This window comes from Paroedura picta, chromosome 15 (genome assembly GCF_049243985.1).
Source record: "Paroedura picta isolate Pp20150507F chromosome 15, Ppicta_v3.0, whole genome shotgun sequence".
Classification (NCBI taxonomy): Eukaryota; Metazoa; Chordata; class Lepidosauria; order Squamata; family Gekkonidae; genus Paroedura; species Paroedura picta.
In genome coordinates this window covers 19,220,505-19,239,682 of record NC_135383.1, presented here as the reverse complement: position 1 = coordinate 19,239,682, position 19,178 = coordinate 19,220,505, and the positions used below count along the sequence as shown (strand labels likewise).

The 19,178-nt window shown below is 51.0% G+C and overlaps 2 protein-coding genes and 1 long non-coding RNA gene across 4 annotated transcripts in view; 1 reads left to right on the top strand and 2 right to left on the bottom strand.

Annotated features, from left to right (window-relative positions):
- Window positions 1-2,488, bottom strand: part of NXN (nucleoredoxin) — a 94,265-nt gene extending 91,777 nt beyond the window's left edge. The window contains exon 1 of the mRNA XM_077311144.1: window positions 2,046-2,488. Coding sequence (XP_077167259.1) covers window positions 2,046-2,417 — 372 coding nt within the window. The 5' untranslated portion in view covers window positions 2,418-2,488. The remainder of the gene's footprint in view (window positions 1-2,045) is intronic.
- Window positions 2,489-6,762: 4,274 nt separating this feature from the next.
- SLC47A1 (solute carrier family 47 member 1) overlaps window positions 6,763-19,178 on the bottom strand; it is a 30,668-nt gene continuing 18,252 nt past the window's right edge. Inside the window, exons 10-17 of one of the 2 annotated variants that reach the window (XM_077311930.1) lie at window positions 18,209-18,276; window positions 16,491-16,599; window positions 16,204-16,279; window positions 15,746-15,839; window positions 13,260-13,392; window positions 11,754-11,848; window positions 9,658-9,742; window positions 6,763-7,671 (exon numbers count right to left, since the gene is read on the bottom strand). In XM_077311930.1, the coding sequence (XP_077168045.1) occupies window positions 7,442-7,671; window positions 9,658-9,742; window positions 11,754-11,848; window positions 13,260-13,392; window positions 15,746-15,839; window positions 16,204-16,279; window positions 16,491-16,599; window positions 18,209-18,276 (890 nt within the window). In that variant the 3' untranslated portion in view covers window positions 6,763-7,441. The remainder of the gene's footprint in view (window positions 7,672-9,657; window positions 9,743-11,753; window positions 11,849-13,259; window positions 13,393-15,745; window positions 15,840-16,203; window positions 16,280-16,490; window positions 16,600-18,208; window positions 18,277-19,178) is intronic. The other variant, XM_077311931.1, reaches the window with a different exon arrangement.
- On the top strand, window positions 11,781-18,219 carry LOC143824546 (uncharacterized). The gene is made up of 4 exons (XR_013226795.1): window positions 11,781-11,872; window positions 15,757-15,865; window positions 16,430-16,700; window positions 18,136-18,219. It is a non-coding gene; the product is annotated as an uncharacterized LOC143824546 (long non-coding RNA).

The window sequence follows — 19,178 nt, the reverse complement described above, 5'->3', positions numbered from 1 at the left end:
AGTCATTTGTGACCAAAACACAAAAGGAATCGTTTACCTATGAGGCTTCCCTGCCTGAAAGACCTTGCCAAAGGCAACCCTGCTCTAAAGAATTCCAGTGTAATTGAGGCTGGGGGTGGTTCTCCCATTGTTTGCCTCCAGCCGCTCCGGTTCCTTTCTTGCTATGCTAATTTCCCAGGCTCCCTGCACCGAAAAGGGCCGCACCCACCTCTCGCCTCCTGCATTTCGTGACTGTCTGGCCTCACCACTTAGCGTTTTTCCCCCTCTCCAGATCACAGACATCTTGGCCACCATAAAAGTTTATCGGTCTCTGGATTCCCATTCCGGAACATTCACCGTTACCCTTCCTGCTGCACTTCTCTGCCAGTCAGCAGTTGGATCACCGGCAACAATGCTATGACCAGGCTCCAGGTGCCCTAGGGCAGGGGTAGTCAACCTGTGGCCCTCCAGATGTTCATGGACTACAACTCCCATGAGCCCCTGCCTGGCAGGGGCTCATGGGAATTGTAGTCCATGAACATCTGGAGGGCCACGGGTTGACTACCCCTGCCCTAGGGAAGGGGATCCCATCCCGCCCCCAGATCCTACACAATGCGTTCAAAACTACCTACATCACTGCTGACAACCTGCATGTGAATGCAGGGGAGGGGGGGGGGAACGCAACACCCACATGCAGCTTTGATAGCACCGGACCATAGGCCAGACTCGGTCACTCCTCAGAATAGGGAACACCCTCCAGGCAGGTGCAAAGAGACCCAGATTTGTTTCTAGGATTTCCATTGCAACCATATGAGATGTTGCCTCATGGGGAGGGTTTTCTCTGCTGCTATGCATCCTCTAGTCTGCACATTCCCCCTTCTAACTCTGCAACGACAAAGGGCTAGAGACGGGCCTTTACAGGAAAGAAAGGGGGGGAAAGGAAGGTGGGAACAGATAGGCCATGGCTACGGATCATTGAAATGCTATAAGTGATGTGCCGGTGATGTGTTGTTGTTTTTAAGCTCCCCCCAAAAGACCTCGTTGGAGAGAAAGCGAACAAACCGTCCTATCCACACATTATCCAAACAGGAGCTTTCCCAAAAAGCCTGTACCGAACTAGGAAAAAGTGAGAAATCACAGGAAGCCACAGAAAAGATCCACGTGGGAACAGCCATACAGAGGCTGGAAAATAGGTTTATGCCATTTCCATCCACCTTTCAGCCTGCGGTAGAGCCTCCGACCTGGACACGGGGTTTTCCCGTCATGTATTCTGCTCTCAGAGCCTCAAGGACCTTGTCCCAGAGCCAGAAACAAAAGGTAATTCCCTAACAAGACAGGCGCTGTTCATTTTCATACGTGGCCTTGCCCCGTTTTAGACAAAGCTGTGAGGCTCAAAAAGCACCCCCCCTACCCACTTCCTGCCTTGCAAGTGCCTGGCCAGACCATCTCACTGGCGGACCCTTCATCTGTGGCCAGGACGGGAAGGCCGAGACCCCTCCTAACCCCTGAGAGGCTCAGCTGTCTGGAGAGCTCAAAGAGAGCCAAACACAGGCGTCCCCCTTAGGATCTCAAGAGGGCCTTTTGCTGCCTCTTTAACAGCCCCCCCCCCAAAAAAAACCGGTCTCTGCTGGGAATCTGGCTTGGGCGACCAGCTGGCCACTACATGGGGGGGGAGGGTGTGCCCCAGAAGGGGATCCGGGACAGCTGAGAGCTGGAGGAGCCGCCAGACCCAGCAGGCTCCAAAGCGGACGTCCAGGAGCTCGGGAGGCACGTCCAGCGCCAGAAGTGGGGCCGGAGCGACAGACTCGGTCGGCTTTGCAGCCCTGTCCCCGCAGGGAAAGCGGGATCCAAGTCTAGACCAGCCTTTAATACACCCCCCCCCCTCGGGGGGTCTTCCCAGCGTCTTTTCGCCCGTGCGCGCCTGGATCCCCCGCGGGGGTGCCGTCTGGGTTTCGGACCGCTCCGACGTCCCCGAGCCCGGCTTCCCCGGCGGGGGGCTGCGCTACGGGGCCCGGCCAGACCCCCGCGGTCTCCCCCTCGGCGCCCCGGCTCGGCTTCGGGCTCACCTTGCGGCGCTTGTCGGCGAAGGGCAGCGCCAGCCAGGGCATGGCCCGCGTGGCCTCCTGCCAGCGCGGCTGGTCCTGCTCGGCCGACACGAAGACGATCTCGAGGCGCTGCTGCGCCGCCTTCGCCGCCGGCTGCTCGGGCTCGCTGGGCGCCGCGGCCGGCTGGAAGCGCGCGTAGAAGGCGGCGAGGCTGGCGGCCAGCTGAGCGCCCGGCCCGCCGCTGCCGCCGCCGCCGCAGTAGCCGAAGTAGAGCCCCACCAGCGAGACGCCCCGCGCCGGCAGCGACGCCGTGGACACCGACGAGCCGTCGGGCGCCGCCAGCGTCTCGCCCAGCAGCTCCGCCAGCGCCGCCGCGCACCGAGGGCTCGCCATGCCGCCGCCCGACACGACGACGCCGCCGCCGCCGACCACGCCGGCCACGCAGCCCAGCCCAGCCCAGCCCAGCCTAGCCCGGCGGCCGCCAGCGGGCGCTCCCGGCCCGCCTCGCCTCGCCTCCCCGCGTGGCCCGCCCGCCCCCGAGACCGCCCCGCCGCCCGCGCGCCCCGGGCCCGGCTCCGGAGGGGAAGGGCGCGCAAAGAGCCGCACGACGAGGCCGGCCTCCTCCTCTGGGGAAGAGGGGGGGGGGCTTGTTTGCTGCCAACTTCCAGCCGGCTGAATGGCCCCGTTGGGGCGGCCGAGGCGCGGAGCGACCCTGGGCGCCCTTGAGGGCCTCTCATCCGAGGACTGACCTGCCGAAAGCTGTGGAGATCACGCTAGCCGGGCCCATCCCCGTCAAGGAGACGGCGCGCCGCCGCTTGCCTCTGCAGGGGCCCCCGGGACTTTCTTCGGGGGGGTGGCTGCTGTGGCCTGGGGGAGGGGTGGTCAGGGGCGCGGGCTTCTAAACTGGCCGGCTGGGTTTGATTCCTCGCTCCTCCTCCACAGGCAGCCAGCTGGGTGAGCTTGGGGCTAGTCAGCACTGAGAAAGCTGTTCTGACTGAGCAGGACTACCAGGGCTCTCTCAGCCTCAACCCCCTCACAGGATGTCTGTGGTGGGGAACAGAAAGGGAAGGCGACTGTGAGCCGCTTTGAGACTCCTTCGGGTAGAGAAAAGCAGCATATAAGAACCAACTCTTCTTCTTCAGTAATTTCAGGGCTTCCTCAGCCTCACCTCCCTCACAGGGTGTCTGTTTTGGGGAGAGGAAGAGAAGGCAACTGTAAGCTGCTTTGAGGCGCCTTTGGGTAGAGAAAAGTGGCATCTAAGAACCAACTCTTCTTCTTCTTCAGTAATTTCAGGGCTTCCTCAGCCTCACCTCCCTCACAGGGTGTCTGTTGTGGGGAGAGGAAAGGGAAGGCGACTGTAAGCCGCTTTGAGACTCCTCCGGGTAGAGAAAAGCGGCCTATAAGAACCAACTCTTCTATCTCTTGCTTTCCTCCTGGGAAAACCACCCCCACAGTTGCTGACATCATTTCCCTTTCCTTCACTTTATCCAGACCCCCTCCCCAACAAACCTGTGAGGTAGGGCAGCTCATCCAACAGGACCCCCATGTCCCCTTGGGCATGTGGGAACCCAGGTGATCCCTTATCGTCATTTGACAACAACAAAAGATCCCTTCTCTCTTGGAATATGAGCCATGGTGGCAGTGGAAAGAGACGTCCAATCACAGCCAGGTTCTGGCACATTGCGCTTTTCCGAGCAACTTTGCCATTGCCTGCCCCCATGTCAAGTTTGCCATTGCCTGCCCCCATGTCGTGACCTTGGGTTTCTTTTCCAAATACCAGCCAGGGTTGACCCTGCTCAGCTGATGAGATTGGGCTACTCTGGCCTATGCAGGTCATGGCAATTCAATATTAAAGGACCCCATTTAGCCTCTGCAGTTCTCTCAGGCATGGAGGACTTTGCAGGGGGCGTTCCCATAAGCCCCCTCAATAAGAAGCAAAAAGCAACTAGGCCACAGTTGTGTGGCTAAAGATCCCCCAATATTAGCCTGTAGAAGCAATGCAACGATAAACAAACAAGGACCCAAGAGCAGAGACCAGACAAGTTTCGAGTTTCGACACAACAGCCTTTTTCGTCGGGAAGGCCTCGGGCTGCTTACATCAGCTGTGCAATGCACAGGCTCAAGGCATGTAATGCTATCTATCAAACAATGGGAAGGACATAGCAAAAATGGTTGAAAGGGAGGAGAAATTGTACATACGTAATATAGTGCATATTCGAAGGCTACCGGGTCTTTTTTTACTGTGGCACTGATTTTACATCAGGCTAATATTGAGGCCTCTTGCTTTTAACCTTTATTAAAAATAAATACATGTATTTTCATAGAATAGTTCTAATTCTATGTAAAACACTTAGAACATCTGGCCACATCTTTATATTAATTTAACTTTTTGGGTCCCTTGACTCAGTTTTTTTGGTTAAACATTTTTTCCTTTCTTTTTTCTGGTTAAAGATTCTCCCCCCCCCCCCAAAAAAAAACTTTTATGATTGCTATTAAACCCCAGCACCGCCCATTTTTCCCTCCTTCCCTTCTGGGGTCAGTTCAGAGTCTGTATTTTAGGTTTTTTTGCCTCACCTCTCCATAAACAGCCACAGAGGAGTCACTGACTTCACCAAATGCCCCATTCTCACAACCAACACAAAATAGTGCATCTAAAATCAAGCCCCTTGACCTTTGTTATTTGCAGTATTGGTAGCATATTAAAAACTTCATAGATGGGAAGAGCATTTGGGTGACATTCCAGCCCTTGCAAGTTATTGTATGCATAGAAATTACGTGCCTCTGAGTCCGTGCAAAGTGTTTTCCTCAATAGCTAAGATCCACAGGACACCACATGATGGAAAGGGACAAGTACAGGACCTAGTTAATGTAGGGAACTTGCTGACACAAGATGTAGAGACATCTATGAAAGGGGATCAGACAAATTCATGCAAAAACAGACCACTGCTACTGTGAACCGTAAAGGATAAATAGAACCTCCAAGTTTAGGGGCAATCTACCTCAGAACCAATGACAGCTGCTGGTTGCGACAAACGTGGTGATTTCTCTGTGCTCCTGTTTTTGGGTTTCTGGTTTGCCACTACAAGAGCTCCCGAGCCCCCGGGGAGGGCGATATATAAATATAATAAATAAAATAAAAAATAAAATAAAGAGCACGATGTTGGACTAGATGGACCATTTTTTACTTCATCCAGCATCACTCCCCTTTCGGCGGGGGGGGGGGGGGCAGTTTCCAGGTCAGCAAATGTAAGCCTTCTGAAGCCCTAAATGTATAAGATGTGGGAGATGCAGTCTCTTAAAGATGGACAAGGCTTTGGAATTGGTATCACCTGGTAGCTTTGCACTTAATACTGAAAAAAGTCTTCAGATATCAAAATTAAAATGTTTTGAAAGTAAAAGCAAAGCAGTTGGTGGTATTTGAGTTCCACCTAGTGGTCACTACAAGCTTTGCTGTGAGAGTCTTTTTTTCCCCTTTTGTTTTTCTTTGCAATTTATCTGCATCGATCGTCACTGTTTTACGTTGTTTGGCTTAAAACAGTCGGTTTTGTAAGAGTTGGTCCCCGCCGTCCGCATTGTTTCAACATAAAGGGGGCACAGTGCAAATTTTATCTGAAGCTACGAACCAAGAAATCGGAGAAAGTTGGAAGGATTTAAGGGCAATTGGTTCTATTTTGTAGGAAAACAAACTTTAGAAATGAGGAAGTCACCCCAAATCTTATTTGGCAACTTGATAGTATTATTGGGATTAACCTCTGTCCATTTTCTTTATGATTTTGGGGGAGCAAATTAAGATTTGGAAATAAGCACCTCTTCTCTTTAGTGGAGCTATTCCTTTCATTGGGCTCATTTTTGTGTCTTGTAACTGGCTGTTGTACAGTTGTGATAAAGTGCGTGCGAGGGAAACAAACGAGACGTTCACAAACATGAGGCTATGGACCTCTTTAAAGCAGAAGATCAGAGCGGCGAATCTCTCCCCCTAAACAGAAATGGCAGAATTACAAATCCATAGAAGAGAGATTGTTCTGGCCACACCTTCTTTCCAGTGATTCATGCAGAGATGCAACAGTAAGGTTCTACTCTGACCAGACAATACCACTGCCTTTGTGTGTGTGTGGAGGGGGGGGGAAAATGACCACATGCTGTAATCCCATCCATAGGTCAATGGAAAGGCGGTGGGCTGGAACATGCAGATTCACAGCCACCAGGCTCCTCTAGGGGTTAGTATACTTTGAGATCATATGAACCAATAGCAGTGCCTGTTGCCACTCTGTCAGAGTCAGTGCTCCAGGCTTGCCACCTTCCTGTCACGACCCAGTTGGCAGAAAACTGCAACACTGTACCACAACACTGTACCACAATATCCCGACAGCCCTCGTGCCCATGAAAACTACCCATCAATCAATGTACGTGAAACGACCAAAATGCATTCTGAAGTCACAACCAGCCAGCCAAATGGCTCAAATTTCATCAGTAACCGGAGCTATCAGCCTCGCCAAGTTTGCTTCCCAAACCTACCCACTGCCAGCCACACCAGAGCTACAGCCTCTGGGCATTCACACAACCCACGGTTTAGTACGTTCCTTTTATGACACGGTACCCATTACATGTTTTTAATATCTGTTGAGGCCTTGACACAGGAGTTACTTCATCTTCCTGGAAGCAGAAAAACACACAGGCGTGCACAGTTCCCCGAGTCTGGAACTGATAATACAATTACAGAGACCTGCAAACAATTAAGTATGTTGGAACAACTTTATTTGTAAAAAAAAAAAACCCAACTCGTACCAAAAACACTGAAATTCCTTATCTTTTTTTTAAGCCCACAGAACGTAGGATTTCGGTTGCCGCGTAGGAAGTTGCCGAGGGAAACGGAACAGCAGGCAACCGAGGGAAACGGAAGTTGCCAAGGGAATCGGCAAACTGAGTCTAGTGGTTTTAAAAACGCGAGGGCCCATCTTGAAATATAAATATAAAATGAACCAAAGAGGGTGAAATGATAAAAGGCATTTTGAGCTACAATGAAGGAGCAAAATCTCTCCTTTTTTTCCCAGTGGAAACCACTGGCGGGCTTAACCCTGCCCAAGCGCTTTTAGGAAACCAGAAGGGTGAATTCCTTGAGCCCCTGAGCTGCGGACGTCTCGAGTCTCCTCCAGCCCCGTTGCGTTGTCCCTTCTAAAGTCGGCTCTCTGGGCAAAGTGCGTTTTGAGAAACATGGTCCTTTCTCCACCTCCAGCCAAAGAAACCTTCTGTTGTGACCCAGCCCAGCGAGGGACAGTGCTCTGGACCACGTAAGCTGCCGCCGCTCGCCTCCAATGGAAAACGTGGCTCTCCGGCCACCACCCCATCAAACTCCAGGCAGCTCGGCAACCCCCTCCTTTTCTGGCCCAAGGATTCCCTGCTTCCCGTCGTCGGCCTGCCTACCCATTTTTCAGCAGGACTCGGATCAGAACACCGACTACCAGGATCGCAACGGCTGCTGCTAGAGCCAGCCCCCGTCTGAAGAAGAGCTCTTTCCCGGAAAGGCCGGCCCTGGGTGGGGTCATGTCTTCGGCCTCAATGAGCTGCTCCTGGGGCTGGTTGATGCTCCCGTGGCCCACCTCGCTCACCGCTTCACCGTTCGGGACCTCCGCTTCCATCGTAAGGTATGCTGAGAGAAAGAGAGCCTCGCGGTTAAAGTCAAGCGATGTATGTGCTACCTCAGGGACCCGCAACGTTTGGTTTGAACAGTGCGAAGAAGAAGCGGCGTTGGTTCTTATATGCCGCTTTTCTCTGACCGAAGGAGTCTCACAGCAAAGGCAGGAAGAAGAAGAAGAGTTGGTTCTTATATGCCGCTTTTCCCTACCCGAAGGAGGCTCAAAGCGGCTTACATTCACCTTCCCATTCCCATTCCAACAGCAAATCATCTCTGAACATCCCTTGCTTGGCTGCAGGACAATCCTTCAGATCTCAGAAGCTAAGCAAGGGTGACCACAGCTAGTATTTGGATGGGAGACCTCCAAGGATTTGGGTGGTAGCTCCTCCAAGGGGGTCATGACACGGAGGCAGGGAATGGCAAAACCATCTCTGAACGTCCCTTGCCAGGCTCAGATCTCCTGGCCACACGACACACACACCATCCGATAAATACTTAGTTCAGCTTGCTCTTGGCTGCCGGGGATCCTCAGGAACAGCAACGCAGCAGGGCCTTCCCCAGCCCCCAGCGCCGGCATTTAGCCCAGTGGCGGCAACAAACAAGCGGGAGCTCAACAGGGTTTTGGGCAGAAGGGGTTTTCCCCAGCCCCGGATGCCTGGAATTCTTAAACAAGAAACTGAACTTTGGAACAAAGGCATGTAAAGTATGTGCTCTCTTGCTGAGTCCTGGGCCCTACTCAGACTACAAAGCCGGCTTTGAAGAGACAAACGGACTGGCAGCTGGGAATGGCTTCCCCCTGAGACCTGCTATGCGAGCGCCCAGATCGAAAGACTTGAACGTGAAAGATCCTTCTGTGTTCAAAGCAGATGTTCCGGCACAGCCATTCCTGGCTGATCCCAGTGATGGGGACTTCCTGTGTTCCACTGGCCAACCCCAGATGAGGTGTGTTGTGTTAAAAACCATCAGGTCACAGCTGACTTAGGGTAACCTCCTAGGGTTTTCTAGGCAAGAGACAAAGAGTTGCCAACTCTGCTTCGCAAGCCCTGGCCGAAGACTGACAAGGCCCGCGCCCTGCTTAGCTTCCGAGGTCTGACGAGAGGGGACCAACCTTTATCACCCAAGAAGACGATAAACAAAAGGTATTTGCTGAGTCAACCTGGGGAATCCAAGGAGGGGAGTCCTTGGCCCGACCCCAAACCCATTCAATTCCTGTTTGCGGCCTCTCCTGTTGACCTCTGGGAAGGCTTGAAGGATAAACTGCTCGTGGGTCCACAAGCTGAAAGCCACCCAGGTGTCACCCATGGCAGATGAACACCTTAAGCTGCTTTATAGGGAGTCAGACCTTTGGCCTCTTCAAGTCAATACTGTCTACTCAGAATGGCAGCAACTCTCCAGGGCCGCAAGCAGAGGTCTTTCCCATCTCTTGGTCTGTTTAATTGGAGATGCCGGGGATTGAACCTGCAACCGTCTGCAAGCCGAAGAGATGCTCTACAGCAAAGAGATGCCCTACAGCAGGGGTAGTCAACCTGTGGCCCTCCAGATGTCCATGGACTACAATTCCCATGTGCCGCTGCCAGCAAATGCTGGCAGCGGCACATGGGAATTGTAGTCCATGGACATCTGGAGGACCACAGGTTGACTACCTCTGCTCTACAGAGCCCCTCCACGGCTCTGCAGGCTCTCTGAAAGTGCTTTTCCACGGCCTGCAGCCCGGCCCTTTAACTGAGCCTGTCAGGGATCGAATCTGGGACCTTCTAGCTGCCAAGCAGATGCTCTACCCGTGAGCCACAGCCGTTCCAATGGCAGCCTGCTGGAGGTTCAAAACTCCTCCTGTTGTCTCAGGCGGGTGATAAGAAATGGGCTGTTTCTCCTGCATGCAAAACTGAAAAAAGACCACCTGCGCTTATTAGGTGTGGAAAGTCTCCCAGGCTAGAATAACCTGCAGACCAACTTTGTGCTCCCCCCCGGCTACCCCCCCCCACTCCCATTTAAGATACCCACCTAAGGCCACTGTCTTGTTCACTGCATCGTCGTCATCGGCGTGGGCAGTTTCGAACCGGGAAACCAGCCCGGCTCGGACCTGGGCCTAGAAGATTTGAAAGAGAGAGAGTGTCTTGAAAGTATGCTCCAAAGTGCAGTCCAAGCCCACATCCCTGTTAGGCAAACTGGCATCCTGTGACAGTCGCAGTCAGGGTCTTAAGAGTCCTCTGTGGCTGCATACACAGGATCTCGAACCTGCTCCCCACAAGGGAAACGCTTAAAATTCAAACTTTATTTATTTGCATTTCTGTTTGTACATGCTGGCTGCCTTTCCCTGGAGGCTCTGGGGAGCTCCCGGTTTAAAGCACTGCACAATTGTGATACGTATACATCCCCCTGGAATTTAAAATCCATTTAAAACACAGCCCATCAATATAAATGGAATGGGAAGGCGATTGGAAGCCGCTCTGAGCCTCCTTCGGGTAGGGAAAAGCGGCATATAAGAACCAACTCTCCTTCTTCTTCTAAATCAATAAACAATATCAATCTGCTTGACCCGCCCCCTTATTCCCGGGGAATGGCGTCAGGGGAAGTGCAACCTCAGGGCAGTGGTCTGAGTGGGGAGGGAGACCAAGCAGCATTTGGGGTTAGATGTTTAGGCCTCAGCCACAGGCCTGACGGAGCAGCTCTGATTGCAAGCTCTGTGGGACGACCTAAGGTTCTGTAGGGCTCTGATCTCCCCAGCAGTGAGTCAGCAGTGTGACTCGGTGGCTAAAAAGGCAAATGGGATTTTGGGCCATATCAAACGGAGTATCGTGTCCAGATCACGGGAGGTGATGGTTCCGCTTTACTCTGCTCTGGTTCGGCCTCACTTGGAGTACTGTGTTCAGTTTGGGGCACCCCAGTTGAAGAGGGATGTTGACAAACTGGAACATGGCCAGAGGAGGGCAACAAAGATGGTGAGGGGTTTGGAGACCAAGGCGTATGAAGAAAGGTTGGGGGAGCTTGGTCTGTTTAGCCTACAGAGGAGACGACTGAGAGAGGATCTGATAACCATCTTCAAGTATTTAAAAGGCTGCCATGTAGAGGATGGAGCAGAGTTGTTCTCTCTTGCCCCAGAGGGATGAACCAGAACCAATGAGATGAAATTAATTCAAAAGAAATTCCATCTAAACATCAGGACGGAGTTCCTGACAGAGAGGTTTCTCAGTGGAACAGGCTTCCTCGGGAGGTGGTGGGTTCTCCATCTTTGGAAACAGAGGCTATATAGCCATCTGATGAGAGGCTGATTCTGTGAAGGCTCAAGGGGGTGGCGATGAGCGATAGGGATTTGAGTGTCCTGCATAGTACGGGGGGTTGGGCTAGATGACCCAGGAGGTCCCTTCCAACTCTATGATTCTAGGTCGAGCTTTCCACCAGGCTGGGACAGGTAAAACTCAGGAGGCTTTGCGAGACCTGCAGTCTTACAGCAAGCAGTAGAAAGGCGATGATGTCACAGGACCATAGAGTTGGAAGGGTCCTAGAGCATCCATGTTGTGAAGGCCCACTCAGGGAGCAGGGCCCCTGGGGAAGCTTTGGGCTGGGGGAGTGAGTCTCCCACCTGGACTTGTCCTACACAGAAAGCAGCAGCTGCTGCCTGCCCCTCTCTTCCCCCTCCCCTAGGTCATGGCTGACTTACAGCAACCCTTTAGGGCTTTCAAGGCAAGAGAAGTGGCTTCCCATTGCCTGCCAATGCGCGGCTACCCTGGACTTCCTTGGTGGTCTCCCATCCAAATAATAACCAGGGCTGACTCTGCTTAGCTTCTGGGAGCTGATGAGGCTGGTTTGCCTGAGCCACCCAAGTCAGGGTGCCTGCCGCGCTACGAGGAAGCATTCCCGGCTTCTCCAGAGAGGCTGAATTGGTTGACACCCAACAGAATGGAGAGTGAGGCCTGAATAAGTGAAGGGCTCCCACTTCCCGCCTTGTTCCACAGGGACAGTCCACAGGTCTCACCTCTCTTTTCGGGGCAACCAGAGCAGGGTGGTCCCTTGTAGTCCTAAGAGCCACGAGAGCCCCTTTTCCAGTGCAGGGGGAACTAGAACTCATTGCAGGGCCCTGGAGATGTTAGAAGACTCACCTCCTCAGCAGCTTTCTTCCAATCCATGCGCAGGACGAAGACCAGGAAGGAGACGGCTTGCAAAGAGATGCACACGATCAAGCCAGACCACAGGCCTGGAAGGAAGGCAGAGGACTCAGGTTAACCGCTTGGTTGAATTTTCATTTCCCTGCCCCCCTTTTCCTTTCTTTTTTTCCCTCTTTTTTTTTTAAAACATACGATTGATTCTCTGTCTGTTATTGCTTCTTCCAAGGAGCAGCGGGTGGCAGACAAGAATCTCACTTAACTGTATTCCTTACAACAGTCCTGCAAGGAAAGCTAGACAGAGTGAGAGAGTTTCCCTACCAGAGTGGGGCAATTTGAACCACGGTTCCTTCCGATTCTTGCTCAGCGCTAACTATACCAGGGATGGCCAAACTGTAGCTCGCCAGAGGTCCATGGACTACAATTCCCATGAGCTTGTCGGGGAGCTTGTCCCACCAGGTTCCTGGCTCTGGTTGAGGACAGGCAAACTTATTCAAGGCCAGGGATCACCAGCCTGTTGGAATTGCTGGAGTGTGTCACTCTTTGGGGAGTATAGGCAAGCAGACAGTTCTTAAGGTACACAGAACCTGAACTGCACATGGCCTTGAAGGTGAGCACCAGCACCTTAAACCTGACCCAGTATTGAACTGGTGGTCAGCACAGCTGCCGGAGGATTCTACAAATCTCAGCAAATCCCTTAAGGGAGATATTTTCTTTTTCTCTGGTACAAATTCTGAAGGAAAGAGCCAGCTTGGTGTTGTGTTTAAGCGTGTCGCCTCTAATGTGGAGAGCCAGGTTTGATTCCACACTCCTCCTCCACATGCAGCTGGCTGGGTGACCTTGGACCAGTCACAGTTCTATCTGCCTCACAGGACGTCTGTTGTGGGGATGGGTAGGCGATTGTGAGCCATTTCAAGACTCCTTTGGGTAGTAAAGAGCGGGGTACAAAACAGCAGTTCTTCTTTTTCTTCTGAAATAAAGGTAAAGGTAAAGGTATCCCCTGTGCAAGCACTGGGTCATGTCTGACCCTTGGGGTGATGCCCTCTAGCGTTTTCATGGCAGACTCAATCCGGGGTGGTTTGCCATTCCCTTCCCCAGTCATTACCGTTTACCCCCCAGCAACCTGGGTACTCATTTTACCAACCTCGGAAGGATGGAAGGCTGAGTCAACCTTGAGCCGGCTGCTGGGATCGAACTCCCAGCCTCATGGGCAGAGCTTTCAGACTGCATGTCTGCTGCCTTACCACTCTGCGCCACAAGAGGCTCTCTTCTGAAATACCAATGAACAAAAGTCACTCATTTCCCCATATCTAAGTTGATATAAGAGTCAGAGTACCTTTATTGGCATAAACCTAGGTTGATATAAGACATCATGACCAAAGTCCTCTGCTCTCCTCACTCCACCAATAACAGACCATCCGAGGGCTCTCAGAGCCACAAGGGCAGGAAGGGGGCACCTGAACAACCAATTCCCCCCAAACATCAGCCTGTCTGTAGACTTACCCATTACACCGAGCTTGTACCCAAACATGAGTGCAATCCCTATGGGCAAGCCGATGCCGTAGTAGCCGACTGCGTTGGCAATGGCCCCCATCTTCTGCTTCCCAGCCCCTCTTAGTACCCCGCCACACGTTGCCTAAAGAGAAAGGGGAACAAGGTTCATGGATGTTAACTGTGGCGCCAGAAGAAGCATAACAGAACATCCAATGAGCTCATTATACCCGTCCACTGTCTCTCCGCACAGGTATGTCACGATAAGGAGGCATGTGGGGGGGGGGAACGTATCACACCCAAAATCGTTGAATTCATTTCAATTTGTGTAAGAAAACTTTGGCCCTTTTCATTACAGAGATACAAGAGGAAACGTGAAAATAGTTGCGTCGGGATTGCCTGGAAAAAGAGACGGGGAGGGGTGTTTGCATGAGGGCTGGAGCTGAGTCAGTGAACCCTTTCCCGGCCAAATTCATTCTCCTCTCCCTGGGCCCGTTTCTTCTTTTGTGCTGCGTTCCACAATGTCTGCAGTGATGTGGGGCAGAAAACAAGAGTGAAATGTACGCTATTGGAGCAGGGGTGGGTGGGGGCTATTGTGTTTGCAGTGGGAAATTTGCCTCAAGAGTAGGTGGGGCCATGGGAGCAGAAAAGAAAGTCCAGTTTTCCCTCAGCATAGTCACTGTTGCTTGAACCACTACCTGCAAACCACCTTCCTATAACTTGTCTGTGTGAACAAACACCTCAGATTTTAATTCAGGACAACCCCCTACGGGTGATCGGACACTGCAAGGTGCTTCAGGCCAATAAGTCAAGGACCGAGAAGGCACAGAGAGGCCTGCAATGTACACATGCGTGCTGGAGCGGGGGGGGGGACTGTTTGTCCACCAGTTTCTTCAGGCTGTTTGTGGGAACCTTAAAGACTAACCGCATTTCTAGAGTCAGCTTTGACTCACAGAGACCTATGCTAGAATACGGTTTAAAGTGCCGCTGTATGTAAGGGAAGTGGGCCGGTACAGCCCGATCTCATCAGACCCCGGAAGCCAAGCAAGGTTGGTACTCAAAAGAGAGACCACCGAGGAAGACCCTGCAGGGGAAGGCCACGGCAAGCCACTTCTGCTTTCCACTTGCCTTGAAAGCCCCTTGCTGGGATCACCATGAGTGCAATATATGCACCAGGCTCTAGTTCAGGGGTAGTCAAACTGCGGCCCTCCAGATGTCCATGGACTACAATTCCCAGGAGCCCCTGCCAGCAAATGCTGGCAGGGGCTTCTGGGAATCGTAATCCATGGACATCTGGAGGGCCGCAGTTTGACTACCCCTGCTCTAGTTCGATCTTCCTGCAGTGCTTCCCCTCTGGAATTATCACCATGGCTAGCCTCTTGCTGGCCCCAACCAAGGAGGAGGCTAGCAGCGGGTCTCTTTTAATTGCTTCTTCTCACAATTGGGAAAGCGTCTGCCGTTCATCGCTAGCCTTAACATTTTTATGCCCCTTCTGCTTTTGTGAATGGGAACTGAAGCCAAAGGACTGATGAACTCCACTTGTTATTCCAGCAAGGCACTGATCTTCATGATGCTGTGTATGGGTTGGATATCGTCATGATGCTGTTTATTAATTTACGGCTAATTCACTCTCTCCTTCTACTTGCCCTCTGGTGATTTCCATTTCGTTGTCTGAAAGACTGTGTGTGCACACAAAATAAATATGAATAAACTTTGTTGGTCTTAAATATGCCATTGGACTCAAATTTTGTTCTGCTAGACCAACATGGCTTCAAGTGGGTACCTGAATCAACCACTATTAGTTTTGGTTGTCCTCCCTTAGACTTTCCCCATCTTTGCAATATCCAGTGACCCGGAAGGACTACACAAGTGCTCAAGACTGTAATGGATTACACGCTGGTTCTTAAAAGAGATGTCCCATTGTCACCTGAGCAACAGAACAGATTCCTCAATATAACCAGAGTTTGTGTGAAACGCACTCCCCTCCCTTTGGGCCAAATATGTTATTTTATTACTGTGTTATATAGAATCAGAGTTGGAAGGGACCTCATGGGTCATCTAGTTCAACCCCCTGCACTATGCAGGACACATCCCAATTGCTCATCTACTGTAATCTGCTACCCTTTGCCTTCACAGAATCAGCCTCTCCATCAGACTGTTCTATGTATTACCCCTGCAATGTTTTATGTGAACCAGCCTGAGCTGTATGGGAGGGCAGTATAAAAATCTAATCTAATAAATAAATTAATTAATTAAAAAGTGCATCAATTAAAACAGGACAACGAGAATGAATTACTCAGCAGTGAACAAAGAGAACACTTAATGTTAAATTATGTTACAAACCAAGGAAACACACGCTGCAAAATCCCATCATTACTGGATAATGTTGTTTTATTGTGCTTTTAATAGTTGTAATTGTCATTATTCATTATGTAGGTACACTGCCCTGAGCTGGTCTCAGGAGGGCGGTTTAGAAATCTAATAAATAATAATAATACACTTGCTGCAGACTTGAAACTTACGGCCATGGCGTCTAAGAGGTGGAAAGGCGAGAAAATGATCATCACTTTGGAGACCAAGGCCACGATCTCTCTGTCAGGAAGGAAGAAAAGATGGAGGTAAGGCAGCCAGACAGATCCTGGCAGGAACCGGGGTGGGCTGAATCGGCTGCAAAATAATGACCATGAAAACATTTGGCTCTTGAATTAGACCGGGAACTTGGGGGATGGAAGCCGAAGGATCGGTCAGCGTTCAGGGTGTGCATTTCAACCACGACATTCAACCAAACTGTGCCATCTGTAACCCAGATTTTTCAGCTGCTCCCAGCTGAGGCCAGACGTGCTTCCTTGGGTGATTTAGTTCATTTCTCAGGGCTCGTTGGCAGCTCTTCCTTGCCCGTGGTTCGAGAGCGACCACTGCGAGGAGGAGGAAGCCCCAGAAACAAGCAGGTACTCACTTGTCGTTGGTAAAGATGTAGGCAACGACATCCTTCAGGCTGGCCAAAAGGGCAGCAAACACGACAGCAAAGGCACCTGGAAGATACAGACCAGCAGTGGTGTCTTGTGTAGGGATGCAGGAACCCCCACCCCTTTCCCATTGTGTTTTTTTTTTTGTTGGGGGGGGGGTTATGGGGTGAGAAATTCAGCAGCATCCTTGATCTTATGCCACACTCTTCCTTTAAGGCCCAACCCTCTCCTGAAGTCAGCTCCGCCCACCACTGGGATGGCTGCTTTAAGCACACACCTGCACAAAGTAATACCGTGATACACGATCTTTTGGCCTGCTCTACGTCTCCAGCTCCCAAAGCGTTGCCAACTCGGACACTGGCCGCCACGCTCATGCCTTGAGGCAGCTGAGGAAGGAAAAAGAAGACAGGGATGGAAGGAGGCAGGGGACAGCAAAAACGTGATCTACCTGTATACGTTCAGACAATGGGAAAATACGGTCAAGATGGTAGGTCTCCTTGTTGTAAAAATGTGTTCTTGATTCCAGAAAATTTTAACTGCTGGAGGTATGGCAAACATATCATGGCTCTTGATGACATGGCTCTTTCCGTGCCGCTGTAATCTTGAGGCTAGATTACTGCAATGCATTGTATATGGGGCTTCCCTTGAAAGCTGTTCAGAAACTTCATTTGGTGCTTAATGTTACTGCTACATCAGGGACCGGTGTAAACCAGAATGACTTCAGCAGCTTCACTGGACACCTATTTCCTTTGAGCCACAATCCAACATGCTGGCTGTTACCCTTTAATGCCCTGAACAGCCTAGGGTCCTGTGTTTTGTCGTATGATCAAATCTTGGTCTATCAAATTGGAAATGTAGTTATTTAAAATATTTCTCGGCCACCTTTCCTCTCAAATAGGGTCCCCAAGGCAGCGGACATCAGGCATCAAAACCTTTAAGCAGTCACATTTAAAATGTACATACAAATATTTAACAGCGCAATAAAAAGATACAAATACACACACACATGCACAAAAACAAAGGAGAGCCATTAAGCTTAGAAAAATTATTAGATCAGCTAATCTTAAGGAATGGCTATTCATAGATAAAACATCCTTTGTAGACTAATTTCTTTCAGATAATTATGCTTGAAAGATCTAATTTGGCTTCAGGAATATAATTTAATCAAGATAATTCCATCTTAACAACAGCATTTTTTGAAACGGTGACTTGCAGCCAACTTGGTGTAGTGGTTAACCGCGATGGCTTCTAATCTAGAGAGCCGGGTTTGATTTCCTGCTCCTCCACAAGAAGCCGGCGAGGTAATTTTGGACTAGTCACAATTCTGTTAGAGCTGTTATCCCAGAGCAGTTCTCTCAGAGCTCTCTCAGTTCCCACCTACCTTACAGGCTGTCTGATGTGGGTACAGGAAGGGTTTTGTAAGTCACTTTGGGAATCATTCAGTGAAAAGCGTGAGTAATAAATATTCTTCTTTGTGAGTAATAAATATTTACATAAACAAATTAATGAACTTTATCTGTTCCCCTACAATAGAAATATTGAGCCCCAGGCTCTGATTGCTGATCTTTGTCTTCCATAATAAGCATTCACTAAAAATATGGATATGAAAACATTTTAAGCTACTGTAGAAGGTGGGGACCACTACAGAAGATTCACTTAGCAAATGTCTGATATTCTTGGGGGTGACAGATGTCAAAGGAGTTACCGTTTTAACTGGAGGTACCCTATTTTATTTTGATCAGGACCTGGGAAGCAGCAGGGACGACTGTCCCATTGAAAAGAACCACTGGCGGTCCGGCACAGCTGCCACCGTGCAGAATTGGTGTGTGCAACAGAGTGTTGGACTGGATGGACCGTTGGCCTGATCCAACATGGCTCCTCTTATGTTCTTTTTCTTCTCCCTCTAACCCGGATGTTAGCAGACAGGAGCAGGAGAGGAAAGCAGCCAAGATGGAAGAGAACCTCTGGGGCAAACTGAGCAAACTGAGCTCTTACCAGGTAGGCGACGGTGGCCAGCTCGTAGATGATTGATTGGGCTCCCAATTCCACCACGCTAATCATTCCTGGAGTTGGGGAGGGGAGGAGGAATTATACAAGAGCCATTAAGACACACACACCCTCCCTCTCAGTGAACTGGAGGGGAAACGGTAGCAGGCTGTTCGCACATGCAGGTTCACATCCTGGTGGCTGAACTTCTAGAGGGGAATCACTTCTAGAGGGGAATCACTTCTAGAGGGGAACCACCCAGGATCTAACGGGCACAGACAGAACTCCAAACATTAGGAGCCCTTTGGGTTGGGAGGTATCGAGCAGTGAGTGTACATGCTTGCGTGGACAGGTCCAAAGTATATCTGAGGTTGAGAACCTGGTCCCCCACAACTTTCTGGCAGGTGTGAGAAGGTTCGCCTAGTGCAGGGGTAGTCAAACTGCGGCCCTCCAGATGTCCGTGGACTACAATTCCCAGGAGCCCCTGCCAGCGAATGCTGGCAGGGGCTCCTGGGAATTGTAGTCCATGGACATCTGGAGGGCCGCAGTTTGACTACCCCTGGCCTAGTGGGTCACCCACCCCTCTGCTTCATCTGAGCCCTGCCGGTGTTTGATGGCAAAAGTACGCATCAACATACAGTGAATTAACACCAGAGGTTCTCCTTGCACCCACACACTCCACTGCCTGCCTTTTGGTAAGACTGTGTATTTATGAGTGATTGCTGCCCACTCAGAGCCCACCCCGTGTGCTTCTGCATGAAGTCCTGTACTCCAGGCTGAAAAGACGTTAGCCCAGAACAGTGACTCATCCAGAGACGCAACAGGAAGCATCCTCCACAGCGATGGCCATTCAGAGAGAAGAAGCAGAGATGGCTTTTTCACTACCCAAAGGAGTCTCAAGACTGCTTACAAAAATACTTTCCCCTTCCTTTCCCCACAACAGGCACCCTGTGAGGAAAGTGGGGCTGAGAGAGCTCTA